Raw genomic sequence first — 15,163 nt, forward strand, 5'->3', positions numbered from 1 at the left:
CCGGGTTATAGGGCGCACCCCCAAAAAATAGTTTTTGGTCCTATATCTTCCATACATAAGGCGCACCGGATTATAAGGCGCTACAATGGGAACGTTGACAAAACAGTCAGATGATTCAGTCAAACTTATTACCCCCTTAACATTCCGAAAGCTTGCAAAGAAGCAAATACGTGTCGTAGACACGTGCGGATGCGGTGTCCGTACGATGTCACTCAAATGCATCGTTCCAAATGTCATTCGGAAGGTTAAAGTCTTGGGATTCAAGAAATGCCAACCATTTCTTAGTTTCTATTTTCTTTTTCGCTCGCAACTTTACTGTGCATATGACAATAAACACTTGGAATTGAGTTTAATTTAAGAAAAGACCCATCACAGAAACATCGATATCACTCTGAAACAAGATACTGGGAAAATATATAGCCGGAGTAGCTCACCGAAGTCGTTGTGTTCAATAATAATGTGCAACCATGGTCCTCTTATATCCGTGAGTGTAGTAAATCCAGGAGAGTAAAATATTTACAAAAACAGTACAGAATAGTAAACTACTGTTTTCTCTATGCCGTCAACCCAACATGCTATTCACATACATCTTTTTCGGCCAATTGCAGGCTTTGTTTTGCCCCTTTAGCCTATGCTAGCCTGTAAATGATAAAAAGGATCCGCTCTCTTTACCTCCGAATGACTTTAGCCAATAATGATCGATTCAACTGATGATTGCAACATCTTTTTCGGCCAATTGCAGGGTTTGTTTTGCCCCTTTAGCCTATGTGAGCCTGTAAATGATAAAAAGGATCCGCCCCCTTTACCTCCGAATAACTTTAGCCAATAGTGATCGATTCAAACGATGATTGACACATTGGTTAGCCAATGAAACGCCGGTATATAAACCCTAGCATACACCACGGACTACTTCGCGTTCGGGGGAAAATCTAGTCGGCGGCTGCTTTGCATTAGTTGCAAGACGTTGAGACTTAATATTGATCCATATATAAGGCGCGCTGTATTATAAGGCGCATGGACAGCTATTGAAAAAAATTAAGACTTTTAGGTGCGCCTTATTGTGCGGAAAATACGGTAATAATAATAATCAATCATAACCATTACTAATTACTGGTACATGAATATTTGTAGAAAGCCCTTTGTAAACCGGAATACACAATGTGTTTTCACATTGTTATTCCCCAAAAAAACAAACCCCCTAAAACAAAACACCTCTCTATTTGACAGTGACAGTTCTAAGTGCTTCTTGAATAACAGACTGACAAAGCATGCAACTTAACAGAACAAAGCGAAAGGCAGGAATACGTTTTAGAAAAGTGCAAGTGGTTAGAGCGATATTTTAGATGTTTGGCTGAGCGGTAGAGGGTGAGGTTAAACCGGGAGGACTTTGTGGAAAAGAAGACCACACACATCTGCAAAGACACACACTGACATGCACATGCAGTGAGTAACTTTGCTCTATTCGACTGCTGTTTCTGATTATGTTTGGACAGCAATGTAAACATTTGCAGACGTCGTTCTGTCTCTTTCCATCATTCCGAGCAGCTATTAGCAGCACTTTGATTTTCTCACCCTGCTGGAACCCGAATAAGCTCTCGCTTTATTTTTTTCCTTTCATGCGGCCGCAGCCCTGCTACAATCGGGCTCGGCTTGCGGCAATTTTTGTGACTCTCTCCAAATCAACATGATATATTTGGAGTTCAAATTCACAATGACAGATGCAGGGTCATTGGCAGTCCTGCCTTGCTAAATTGCTGATGCTTAAGCTTCGCAACGGGAAACTGACGTGATTTCTATCTATCTACCCTGGTCATATCACTCGAGAGGGGTGACCGACAGCAAGACGAACACATAAAAAACAAAAAAAATTTAAAAAACGGGGAAAAGTAGCAAAAAACACACAAAAAAATTTGTGGACCATGGCCAACCCAAATGCCCAAACACCCAAACAAGTTAAGCACCTCGGCACCCAAGTTGGTAATGCTTTCGTCCCTCCAGATTTCAAAATCTTCGTTCGGTTGGGAAATTTCAGAATTTCGGTTTGTTTGGAAATTTGCATACTCAGCCAATCAGAATTTTGCATTGAATAACTTCCTGCTTCCGGACTTTCCCAAGCGTTATATAGTCGTGCATTTGCATATCGTTTTCCAAAGTAGACGCACAGAGAACTCAAGAAAAATTGATAAGTGGTAAGGAATCAAGCCAAAACCTCAGCCCCAGAAGAAATATTCAAGAGAAGCTGACAAAATTCATGACGCTACAAAACGTAAACGTACATTAAAAGCATCGTGAAAAGAGTTCACGTGGCTTGTAGCAGACGACGCAACGCAAACATTGCATGAATGAAGATGAGTCAATACAGGTACATACTGATGGCAGATGAAAAACAGCGATGTCATATACAAGCAATGAATGTTATAAGTAGATTTATAACAGACCTAATTTTAAAGAGTTGTTCTGTTATATATTTAAGTCAAGTCACATTTATTTGTATAGCCCTTAATCACAAAAACATCTCTAAGGATTGCAGGACTGCAGTTACACCATCGCCTGATTTTTAACCAACATGCAGGCAGTGACTTTAAACCAGTGTGCCGGGGCACACCAGTCTGCCGTGAGACCTGGTCTAGTGTGCCACAGTTAAATGCCCAATCTTATCTTTGCACACAAAAAAAGCATGTTATTTCAATATTGTTGCTTTCTTCCAGTGATCAGTAACTGTAGAATTCCATATCAGTATGTGGCAGCAGACTACATATTATTTTTCTTTTATATAAAAGCTATCTGTCATGGGAACCTGTCGTGGGTTCAAATCCAGCTCCAGACTTCCTGTGCGGAGTTTGTATGTTCTCCCCGTGCTTGCGTGAGTTTCCTCCGGGCACTCCGGTTTCCTTCCACATTCCAAAAACATGCATTTCAGGTGGATTGGCCGGTCCAAATTGTCCTAGGTGTGAATGAGCGAATGAGTTGTCTGTCCCTGTGTGCCCTGCGATTGGCTGGCGACCAGTTCAGGGTGTCCCCTGCCCACTGCCCGGGGATGGCTGGGATGGGCTCCGGCCCCCCCGCGACCCTAATGAGGATAAGCGGTACGGCTAATGAGATGAGATGAGATAAAAGCTATCTGCTCATGAGGTGGTACTGTAAATCTCATTTTTTTGATGAAGCTGGTTAAGATCCGCTGCAAAATACAGTTACAGCATACTAAAAGCATTTGATGGTTCCACTGGCAGATCCATTTTTCCCAGTTTAAGCATTTTTCTTAGAAAAACAGGTAAAAAAAAATATAGTAAAATCGCAAATAACAGCTAAAATACTAACCTAAATATATAAAATTTATTATCTCAGTCCTAAGCCACCGTAACTTAATACTTTGCAACAATGTTCTTTTTTGCGATTAGTCGTCTTATTGAGTTTCAAGTTGGGGAAAAATGGGACAGGTAACTTTATGGCTGGACAGGCAACTTTTCAGAGTTGTCTGCCCTGGTGTCCGTTCAGACACTGATAATAGACATATGCCACCTTCATCCCTTATCTTGGTTTTGTCTATTACGCCCCCTAGTAAGGAAAAGGCAAACACCAAACAGAGCCTATTTCAAACTAGAAGAAGTAAGAAAGGGCAACAGTTGAGGACAGATAAAGTATCAAAATGAATTACCATGGTTTACAGGTAAGTACAATAGCGTAGTATAATCCACTCTCTGCACCTCTTCATCCTGTTGCTCAGCCGTCTCGCTTAAATCTGGGCTGTCAACTAGATCCACTGAATGAAGATGTGTTTCGTCAAAGACAGATGATGGACATGATGGAGAGGGCATGGGGAAACCTAAAAGGAAAAAGCCCAAATGAAAATGAGGAATTCAAAACACAAAATGAAATGTGTAACAATGCCAACAAAAAATGCCGATGTAGGTGTGTCATGATTACAGATTCAGAGCACCTATGACTGCTCAATTGGCGCCAACAGCCCTGAGAGCTGATTGGCTGATGAACTCCTTTTTAAACCCCCGGCTTCCAAGAGATCCCTGTCAGATCGTTATGCGAACTGTTGCCTCCAGCTCAGTCAGCTCATACGTCAGACTATGTTCCTGCCCTGCTTTTTTCTGCCTGATCCTCGTTGCCAACTTGTTTCCGGACCTGACTCTGCCTCGTCCTGCCTGCCTGTCATCCGATCTGTTTTGCCCCGTTACCACCCTGCCTCCTGTTACCGACCTCGTTTACGAACTTGACAACGCCTTTGCTCTCCAGTCCCGGCTCACGATTTGTATTTCCTGCCTGTCTTCGACCCTTCTCGCTAGAAACGGAAGTGCCACTTCCGCATCTCCTGCTCCTCTTGGTCCGTCGATTCTCGGATTGTGGAAGCAAGCCCTTCTCTTCCTCTTATCAATAAAACCGAGTAAACGAACGCTACTGGGTCCCGTCTCTGTTCCTGGTTCGTGACAAGGTGGGATAATTGAGTAAGGCTGCTTTTCCCAAGGAGAGAAAGGGCAAGGCACAACACGACATTGCAAGCAACTGGTGCCCAATTAGTATGGCAGGATCAATGGGACTTTTGGTGTGCAACTATCGCAACGAAAATGTATCGAATAAAATGATTTTGCATCTTTAAGCAGAGATGGTACAATACATTTACCTTTAAAAAAAAAAAAACAACAGCAAAACCAAAACTACTTCAAGTACCACATATACTCTCATATAAGCCTTCCTTGTATGTATTGACAAGTCGTGACATCTATGTCTCCGTTAATGCCGAAATCATCAAGACAGTTCTGGACCGCCCTCTTGCGGTTTAGTGTAAAAATAACACGTGAAGCGATACACAGTACCAGTAAAAAAATGTCAAACTCAATGATATAATTTCACATACAAGTCACACTGGAGTACTAATCACATCCTCGGCCAAAAACTGCGACTTATAGTCTGGAAATACGGTACTGAAAACAAGTCCTGACCCACTAATTGAGGAAAAACGTTACTATGCTGTCTAAGATGCTGTCTGGACATGTTAAGGTTTTACTGTTCGGAGACAAAACCGTGCAAAAAATGTGGACATTTGAAATGGCGAATGCCTTTTGGGTAGGAACAGCGTTCTCTCTAAGCTGCGTGCTTGCGCAATTGTGCACTGCTCGCACATTCTCAGCGCACAAGAAAATCGAGCCAGGGCACAAAAAGGAGGGCTCAAAATGACTAATTAAGAAGCGACTTAAGTCAAAGTTACAGTGCATGAAGGTAAAAATACACGGGTTCCCCTGACGTTGCGTCCTAAATGCAGTATTTTGAAGTCGAGTAGAAGTAGAACGAAGTTGAGTAAAGTTAGTAGCTCGGCTCACTAAAAGGAACCGGCTCTTTCGGGTCCTAAACGGCTCTTCGGCTTGATTTTGCTTCTTTAATCCCAACATGACCAAATATTATGTAAAATGATGCACAAAATGACTTAAAGGAAGGGGGAATAGAACAAAAAAAGAAAAAAATACCAAAATGAAAAAATAGTGAAAAGCTGAGCCAAAAAGAAACAAAAGTAAGAGGAAAAAAAAGAAGGAAAAATTTAGGAAAAAAGTCAGAAAAAAAGGAAAGAAAGAAATGTAGGAAAAAGGTAAATAGAGAACAAAAAGAAAAAAGTAACAAAAAAGTAGGAAAAAAACACGGAAAAAAGAGGAAAAAGTTTGTGTTGCATTCACATAATTTCCAATTTTATCATGTGAATCTTGTTGCCAATATTGTACTTCCACTAAAAAATGTGATTAAGTACAGTTCTGTATCGTGCAACAGACTAAATAAAGCCCCCAAAAATGTTAGTATTATGCGACAAAATATATCAGGAAAAAAAAACGAAATGGATATCTTGTAAAAGAATTGTAAGAACAAAGGGCGTTTGTAGGCCGTACAACCTTTGCAATAGTTCATGAGTCAATTCAGTCAAAAGAGAAAAATCATTTTGCATTGCCGGAAACTCAGCAAAATGTCAAGTTTTGGACATGTTTGATTATGATTTAGTTGCCACACTTGGGGTTGCTGTTGCTCACTGTTGTTTCAAGCGTTGCTCACCGACTTTGTGTGAACGCTCAGACCCGGGGAAAATTACAGGGAACATTGGGTAGGAATAGCATGAATTGGGACTCCTAGCATTGTTTCCAGGAACGTTTACAGGTTTTCTCACATCTCTCATTGCATCATTGGCCAAATGTAAGGTAAAAGGGGTTGCTGAGTCTTAGATACAAAAAAGTATCCTAAAGTTCAGCCTGCGGTCTGCGATTACCTCGATCATTCGCATTCTGATGAGATCCCTAATGTTTCTCACGTTCTGTCAAGGCTTTTTGTATGGCTGGAAATATGATGCTGGAAAGCTTGTAAGCATATTAGTGGCGCCAGAGTCATCAAGAGATCCCCAACTGGGCCTGGGTCCAGAATCAGCAAAGTAGGGTGTGTTGTACTACCACTTCATAAATGTTTGCAAATATTCCTTTCTGTCATCAAGAAACCCAAGCCGTATTTGTTTAAAATATGCCAAAGGCCATTACCTCCACACAAATACACAGCGCTCTGGCATAGATCCTCTCACACATTATCTCTTGTTCTCACACACAGAAACACTCACAGGCAGGTCATGCCAACACATTTTCAACAAGTTTGCCACAAGCGGCATTGTGGGTAAATAAAACATACGGTTACATGTTGAATGAGTTGAAGGTATTGTGTGGCCGAAGTTTTTTATTCCACCACGACTGTCAACCAAGTTTTGATACAAGCTAAGGGTGGGAGCACCGATCCAAATATCGATATTATCGATGCACTTGGATGGGATTGAAACTATTGTCTCTGGATTTATCAAAAGATAGAGAATAGGATGTTGCAATGTTTCACCCATGCACTGACTAGTTTGATGTTTGCACAGAATTTTCTTATTTACATTTTCAAAAGGATATTTTATTTTATTTTTATTAAATGCATTCTGCGTTGAATGGCTCTCATTGCCTGGTTTGCTGCTGCGCTTTAACAGACCTCTGAGACTATCACAGTGCAGGTGCATTTATACAGACTTGATTACACACAGGTGAATTCCATTTATCATCGTTAGTCATTTAGATCAACATTGAATCATTCAGAGATCCTCACTGAACTTCTGGACAGAGTTTGGTGCAATGAAAGTAAAGGGGTTGAATCATTTTGCACACCCACTTTTTCGCTTTTTTATTTGTTAAAAAAGTTTAAAATATCCAATAAAGGGCAGCACGGCGGCGCAGTGGTTAGCGCGTGTGCGGCACAGTTCTAAGGTCTTGGGAACCTCCTGTGTGGGTTCAAATCCAGCTACCGGACTTCCTGTGCGGAGTTTGTATGTCCTCCCCGTGCTTGCGTGGGTTTCCTCCGGGCACTCCGGTTTCCTCCCACATTCCAAAAACATGCATGTCAGGTGAATTGGCCGGTCCAAATTGTCCCTAGGTGTGAATGAGCGAATGAGTTGTCTGTCCCTGTGTGCCCTGCGATTGGCTGGCAACCAGTTCAGGGTGTCCCCTGCCCACTGCCCGATGATTGCTGGGATGGGCTCCAGCATGCCCGCGACCCTACTGAGGATAAGCGGTGCAGCTAATGAGATGAGATGAGATATCCAATAAAGTGTGTTCCACTTCATGATTGTGTCCCACTTATTGTTGATGCTTCACACTAAATTACAGTTTTATATCTTTATGTTTGAAATCTGAAATGTGGCAAAAGGTCAAAGTTCAAGGGGCCAAATAGTTTCGCAAGCAACTACATTCTCACGTTCCATGTTGTTGCTGTTTTTTCGAATCCTCAAAATAAAAAGGAAATCTAACATTGGATTTCTGTATTGCTTTTCTTTAATTCTATCAATCAATGCAACATACAGCATATTGTACTAATGTTAAACTACAAAACTGTAGTCACATGGCATATCATACTCCACAGGTTGCACTGGATCCAACTAGTAATGTTTGATAGTGGGAAAATATATCTAATATATATAAGGCTTTTACGTTTTTGTGGCTCCGGAAAAAAATATATGTTTTTGTTTCAAAAAGGCTCATTCAACATTTTGCATTGTCGACTCCTGCACGAAACCATAAGCACACATAGGACACGAGGAACAGTTTTAAGTGCAATACCAGTGTCTGAAATAACGTCTGCCCGACGCCCGGGGCGTGCATCTTTTATGTCGGGCGTACAAATTACACAACGATGTCTGCCCGGGTGACCGACAACTTTTTCAAGAGAGAAAAAAAAAAAAGGATTTTGTTTTTATTATATTTAAATCTTCGTTCGATTTGGGAATTTCGGTTAGTTTGGCAATTTGCATACTCGTCAGCCAATCAGAAGCCTGCATCGAACAACTTCATGGTTCCGGACCTTTCCGAGCGTTATAAGGTCGTGCATTTGCATATCATTTTCCAAAGTAGACGCACAGAGAACCCAATAAAATGGATACGTGGTTAGGAAACAAGCCAAAACCTCAGCCCCAGAAGAAAGATTCAAAAGAAGCTAACAAAATGTATGACGCTACAAAACGTGAAGGTACATTAAAAGCATCGTGGAAAGAGGAGTTCTCGTGGCTTGGAGTGGACAATCCAACGCAAACGTTGCATTAATGAAGAAGAGTAACTATAGGTACATACTGATGGCAGAAGGAAAACAGCGATGTCATATACATGCAATGAATGTCATAACTAGATTTATAATAAACTTAATTTTAAAGTGTTGTTCTGTTATATATTCTGATTATCAACCCTTAATACTTTGCAACAATGTTTTGTTTTTGCGATGAGTCGTCTTATTGTGTTTCAAGTTGTGAAAAATGGGGCAGGCAACTTTATGACTGGGCAGACAACTCTGAAAATTTGCCTGGTGTCCGGTAACTTTTTGTCACAAGTTTCAGACACTGGCAATATCCCAGTTGCATATTGTTTTTATTTTAGATGTATATACTTTACACCAGGTGAATACTTTTATCTCATCTCATCTCATCTCATTAGCCGTACCGCTTATCCTCATTAGGGTCGTGGGGGGGCTGGAGCCCATCCCAGCCATCTCTGGGCAGTGGGCAGGGGACACCCTGAACTGGTTGCCAGCCAATCGCAGGGCACACGGGGACGGACAACTCACCCGCTCATTCACACCTAGGGACAATTTGGACCGGCCAATTCACCTGAAATGCATGTTTTTGGAATGTGGGAGGAAACCCACGCAAGCACGGGGAGAACATACAAACTCTGCACAGGAAGTCTGGAGCTGGATTTGAACCCACGCAGGAGGTTCCCATGACATGAACTGTACCGCACAAGCGCTAACCACTGCGCCGCCGTGCTTTGAATACTTTATATTTTTCTATTTATTCTATTTTAACTTTTAACTGGCGTGCTACTCTAATTTTGTTGTTATTACAATAATGAAGGTACGGTAATTCGAATCCTGCTTATCCATGCTCATTTTCTTAACTCTCGGTAAAAAGTGTTGGATTGTATTTCAATTTACTACTCCAGGGGCGGCTAAAGAGTTTATTTTTCGTACTTAGCCTGTCGACTTCAGAATACATGAGTTTTCACCCATTCCGGCCAGTCTGTGAAATTGGATGAGTGTTCAAGTATGTACACTCACCGAAAAAGCCAATTTATTTCAGATAAACATAAAAATAATAATCATAACATTCCAAGCAATAAAAACTCGTATTTGGGGCATGGTAATATTCTAAAACAAAAAAAAACAAGATCCGATGTGTTTTTATAATGTTCCACTTACATTTCTAGGCAGTATATATACAGTATATATAATAAAGGATTGAATTGAACAGAAAACACTTCCCTGCCACAATAAAACATTTTTTTTTTAAACTACGCTTTCACACCTACAAGATATTTTTTACTTGCACCCAGTTTTCAGTACATTGTGCCTAGGGGGGATGGACCTTGAAGAGCCAGCCAAGCGAGCTGGAGTCAGAAAAGCATGAGATGAGATATAAAGAAGGAGGGCAAGACAACAGACAGGGACGAGCAAACCCAAAGGCGAGCAAGGCATCCAGGGCTTCTTCAAATGACACCGAACTCTGGAGAAATGCCCGGAAAATGACAGAAGTCATCTTACGGCCTTGTAAAATTATAATGACATATAACCAAAACTCACATCTGCAGTGCTGGAAAAAAAATCGTTTGAAAAAATAAAAAGATAAAAGCAAACGATCCCTTCAGTTTAACCGACTACTCCTTTGCATCTAAGAAATAAAGAAAGAGAGAAAGTAATTAAAAAAAGAAAAAAGAAAGAAACAAAGAAACAGAGAAAGAAACAAACAAACAAAGAAAGAAACAAAGGAGGAAACAAAGAAACAAAGAAAGAAACAAAGAAAGAAAGACAGAAAGGAACAAAAGAATAGAGAAAGAAAGAGAAAGAAAGACAAAGGAATAGAGAAAGAAAGAGAAAAAAAACAAAAAGAAAGAAAGAGAAAGAAAGAAAGAAGGAGAAAGAAAGAAAGAAAGAAAGAAAGAGAAAGAAAGAAAGAGAGAGAAAGAAAGAGAGAAAGAAAAAGAAAGAAAGAGAGAGAGAGAAAGACAGAGAGAAAAATAACGAAAAAGAGAAAAAGAGAGAAATGAGAAAGAGAGAGAGAGAGAGAAATAGAGAAAGAGAGAGAGAGACAAAAAGAGAGAAAAAGAGAAAAAAGAGGAGAAAGAGACGAAGAGGGATACAGAGAGGGATACAGAGAGAGAGACAGAGAGAGAGAGACAGAGAGACAGAGAGAGAGAGACAGAGAGAGAGACAGAGGGACAGACAGAGAAAGAGAGAGAGAGAGAAAGAGAGAGAGAGAAAGACAGAGAGAGAGACAGAGAGAGAGAGACAGAGAGAGAGTATGTTTCTCCCAGATCAAATGAAAACCCAGCTGATCAAGAGGATTGAGTACCTGGACCTTTATCAACTGAACACAGATCTCATGTTGGATTTGTTTCCCTTTTTCGCATTGCTCATCAAAAACCCAGCAACCTTTTCGGTGCAGAGTGCCCACTTTCAAATTTCCTTGTATATCAGTGTGCCACAACAAGATTAATGACTCGCACGACATGTTTTTAATATCCAACAGAGCTGTCATTTTACACCAGTCCAAATCTACAAAATGGATATACATTTTAATCATACAGGTATAACTCAGTGTTTTTCAGCCGTATTTGAACCAAGGTACACTTTTATTTATAAAAAAGTTCTGTGGCATACCGTCCGTCGAAAATGTTTGAAAATGAAGTTATGTCCAATATTTCACTGTACTACCTCAGAAGCAGATAATTAGTATATAAAAAAGAAGAAAATAATACTTAAAATAAAAAAAGAATGATGCCCTTTATATTTTAATTTTTACAGTACAATCTTAAACCACTTTGTTAAACAAATGAAGTTATTAAATGTACTGTGCTACCTCAAGAGTAGATAATTAGTACATAAAAAGTATATAAAGTCTACTGCCACCTACTGATATGGATGACTATTACAGTTCCTCGTCTGAAGAGTGCAAAAATACTGAATACATTTTTTAAAAGATAAAATTCCAGCGGCACACTGGTATAACTGACCTATTTATCTTCCACGATTCTTGTTCATCAATCAACCAAAATCTGAATGTAAACAACATGTGGAAAGGCCGGTAGCCATTCTGACTTTTTACCACAATGTGTCCTACATTGTCCTGTCCTGTCCTGTCCGTCCAGTATCTTGCTTATGCATCCTTGTATCGGTATGTGAGTGTGTGTGAATGGGTAAGTGTGAAGCACATTGTAAAGCGCTTTGGGAGGTCTTCATTTACCTGAAAAGCGCTCTATAAATGCAGACCGTACTCTTTGCACTAATAGACATTTAGACATGCACCGGACTTCTTAGGCGCAACCCGTAGGGGGCGATGACGCATCATAGGACAATACCACACAAACTAATCAGCTTTCCTTAATCACGAAGGAAAAAATATAATGGCAAAGTGAAGCCACCAGAGAGCGGTGTTGGGTGATACTTCAGCCAAAATCCTTAGGGGCAGTGGCTCAGGAGGTAGAGCGCTCGTCTTGGGATCAAGAGATCACAGTTCGAATCCCGGCTCCTCCGTGTTACATGTCGAAGTGTCCTTGGGTAAGACACTGAACCCCTAATACCCCCAATCAGCAGGTTAGCGCCTTACATGGGAAATGTGAAGCACAATGTAAAGCGCTTTGGGAAGGCTTGACTTGAAAAGCGCTATATAAATGCAGATCATTTCATTTCAATCCAAGCACTTTCAACCCTTGAAAACATAACATTAAAATTCCAAGGATTTCTAGCACCCTTACGAACCCTGGGATATGTCCAGTATGGAAAAGGGCATAAGAATATTTTGGGCTGACACACTCTCAACCGCCACTGCTGCCAGCGCTACTGTTGTCACAACAATAGAGCTGTGCCATTGCAAGCTGAGTTCCAAGAAAGCATGTGATGGAAATGAGGGAGTCGTTGCAGGGTCTCCCTGGGTCTCTTTGGGCCCTTGTGGCTTACTAATTAGGTAGTATGACGTCCGATCCCATTTCATAAATTTACGCGTGAAAATGTTTTGTGGATAAATATTGTTGAAATGAAAATGAAGAAAAAAATGAACTTCAGACAATACAAAAATACATCATTATTATTTCTGAATTGGCAAACAAATAACTAATAACGGGGGTCCGGAACCTATGGCTCGCAAGCCTTATATGGCTCTTCTGATGAGTACATCTGGAGATAATAAAGGGACTTGTTAAAATGCAATACCAGTTTAAGCATGTGTATACCCGGGACAACGTCAGGGATTGTGTTTAGTATATATAGGGCAAGGTCCTGACTACAGTTAACAATCAATGTGACACACCAACATACCCTGTTTTGGCTGTACATTGCTAAATAACTCTTTAAAATAGAAGCTCATTAAACAATGTATGTTCACTGTTGAGACACTTTATGATGACAACCCACAGAACAAACTGTAAACACTGAAAATACTCCAGGGAAGTATCCAGAGCATGGGCAAAGCTATCAAAAACACACACACACACACACACACACACACACACACACACACGGCGCCCATTCCTTCCCCCTCTTGCCCAGCCCCATATGTGCCGAAGGTAAATACATTAGTATCCTTGTATGCAGTATTTTGTGACATTTCTACAACATAACTTTGCTCGCACTTTGTTTTGATACCACTGTTTAGGACAAAAAGGATGATCAGAACGAGCTCCAACACTATTAAGTAACTGTGCGAGGGAGACAAATTTTAAGTGGTATATTTATATTGAGATTGATAATAATGGCGGCGATAGAAGCCTTCGGTACCGTCCGTAATCATGGTAAATGTGAACTCTCTACCAAATAAGACCGACGAACTGGCTGTGCTGGTGAAAAACATCAAAGCGTACAGGGAGGGCAGTTTGCTGTGTTTTACGGAAACGTGGCTCACGTCTAGCATCTCGGACGCTAACGTGGAGCTACCCGGCTTCAGCGCTGTTAGGGCAGACAGAGACACAAAAACCTGCGGGAAGCGGACTCGCTATCTACGTGAACACGAGGTCGTGTAACCCCGGGCACAAAGATTTCCACCTGCTGCAGGGACGTCAAACTTTTGGCCTAGCGTGTGACGTCATCCACTCCCCTGTTGCTAAACTACAACACAGCACCCCGAGGCCATCCTGTTAATCTGTTAATAAACAACAAAAGGATACTGCTGGAAGTATGAATTCCCCTACGGGTATGAACAAAGTATCTATCAATCTATCTCTATCTATCTAATGTATGTAACGATAAGTGATGAGGTTTAAAGATGGAAGATGGACGGAGTGTCCAAAATTACCCAGGTCACTTTATTCTTTTGGGGTGATTTGTTAATTTTGTGACGTTATGTGTGTTGCAACATGCCAAAACAGAAAAAAACCTCAAAATGTGAAGGGGTCACCACAAAAACACATACATTTTCTTCAACAGTTGGACAAACCAAAATGGATACAATCTAAGAGTGTGAATTAGTGAATTAATTCCGTTGATTTATTTCTTTACTGCAAGTATATTTAGTGCACACACGTACACAGCGAACATCTGTTTGCTGCGGCATGCTGAGCTCTCTGTTTTTCTCGTCTTTCTCTCCAGTCTATTGTCTATACTTTTAATCTCCACTCTTGTATTCTGGGAGCTGTCAACCACACAGCTGTGCAACTCAGTAGGTTTCCTCTACTTCATAAACCCCAGATAAATCCACAGTTCTTTATAGCTCAACGTTTTTTCATAAATCACTCAAATGTCATTTGAAACGTCTTAAACAACGTGAATCTGAAACTAAATTATATCATAGCACTGTAATTTGTTTTTCTTTTTATCTTCAGTGAAATTTCTCAAAATAAAACAACTGAAAACTATTTAACCCGTTCCTGTATTAGGTTAACCCTAAATAGCTATGAAACACGTCTTCCTGATCCTTAGAAACATTCAAATATTAATTGAACATAATAATACAGTAATAAGATAATAAATTGAGTTAAAAGCCCCACCCAGCGATAAAAGATCTGCAAAAGGGTTGAGTTTTTGTCAGTCCGTCTGCGAACCTAAGTTAACACTAGGCAAGCCTTTTTTTGACCCTGACTCCCACCTGTTTTTTGCTCTCGTCTGTCCCCCGGCTTCGACCCGTTTCTGATCCTGACCACGTATACTCCCCGGTCCCGGCTTTTGACTTCTTTTTGTCCCCGACCACGTCTACTCTCCTTTCCTGGCTTACGACTCGCTTATGACCACGTTTTTGCTCTCCTGTCCCTACTGACCAGTTTTTCCATTCCCGACACCACCATCGCTCGACACGGAAGATCCACTTCCGCGATCAGAGCGACCTGCTTCCCGTGTCCAGCAATCAACGGCTCGTGGGCGCAAACCTATCTCTTTCTTCCAGTAAAACTTGTCAGAAACATAAGCGGGTCCTGTCTCCGTTCTGATCCCGACAGCGTTCCCCGCAGAAGGGTTTAGGTCCTGAGGGCAGCACAGAAGCAGAACGGGGCCAGGGTTGTCCGGCGGGGGTCGCCACAATGATGTCTGCCTGTCGCATCCTGCTCCGCCACCTCGACCGTTTTATTACCCGCATCCCGCCTAAGCATAAAAACAGGGATGCGTCGTGGGGCAAGCAGTCGCTCTGTGCCGATGCGCT

The 15,163-nt window shown here is 41.2% G+C and overlaps 1 protein-coding gene across 1 annotated transcript in view; it reads right to left on the reverse strand.

The window, feature by feature from the left end:
* Positions 1-15,163, reverse strand: part of LOC148360750 (teneurin-3-like) — a 238,694-nt gene that overhangs the window by 173,367 nt on the left and 50,164 nt on the right. The window contains exon 2 of the mRNA XM_088341657.1: positions 3,656-3,823. Within this exon, the coding sequence (XP_088197783.1) occupies positions 3,656-3,815 (160 nt within the window). The 5' untranslated portion in view covers positions 3,816-3,823. The remainder of the gene's footprint in view (positions 1-3,655; positions 3,824-15,163) is intronic.

The sequence above is a fragment of the Urocampus carinirostris genome, chromosome 8, assembly GCF_059441175.1.
Source record: "Urocampus carinirostris isolate Australia breed hairy pipefish chromosome 8, RoL_Ucar_1.0, whole genome shotgun sequence".
Taxonomy (NCBI): Eukaryota; Metazoa; Chordata; class Actinopteri; order Syngnathiformes; family Syngnathidae; genus Urocampus; species Urocampus carinirostris.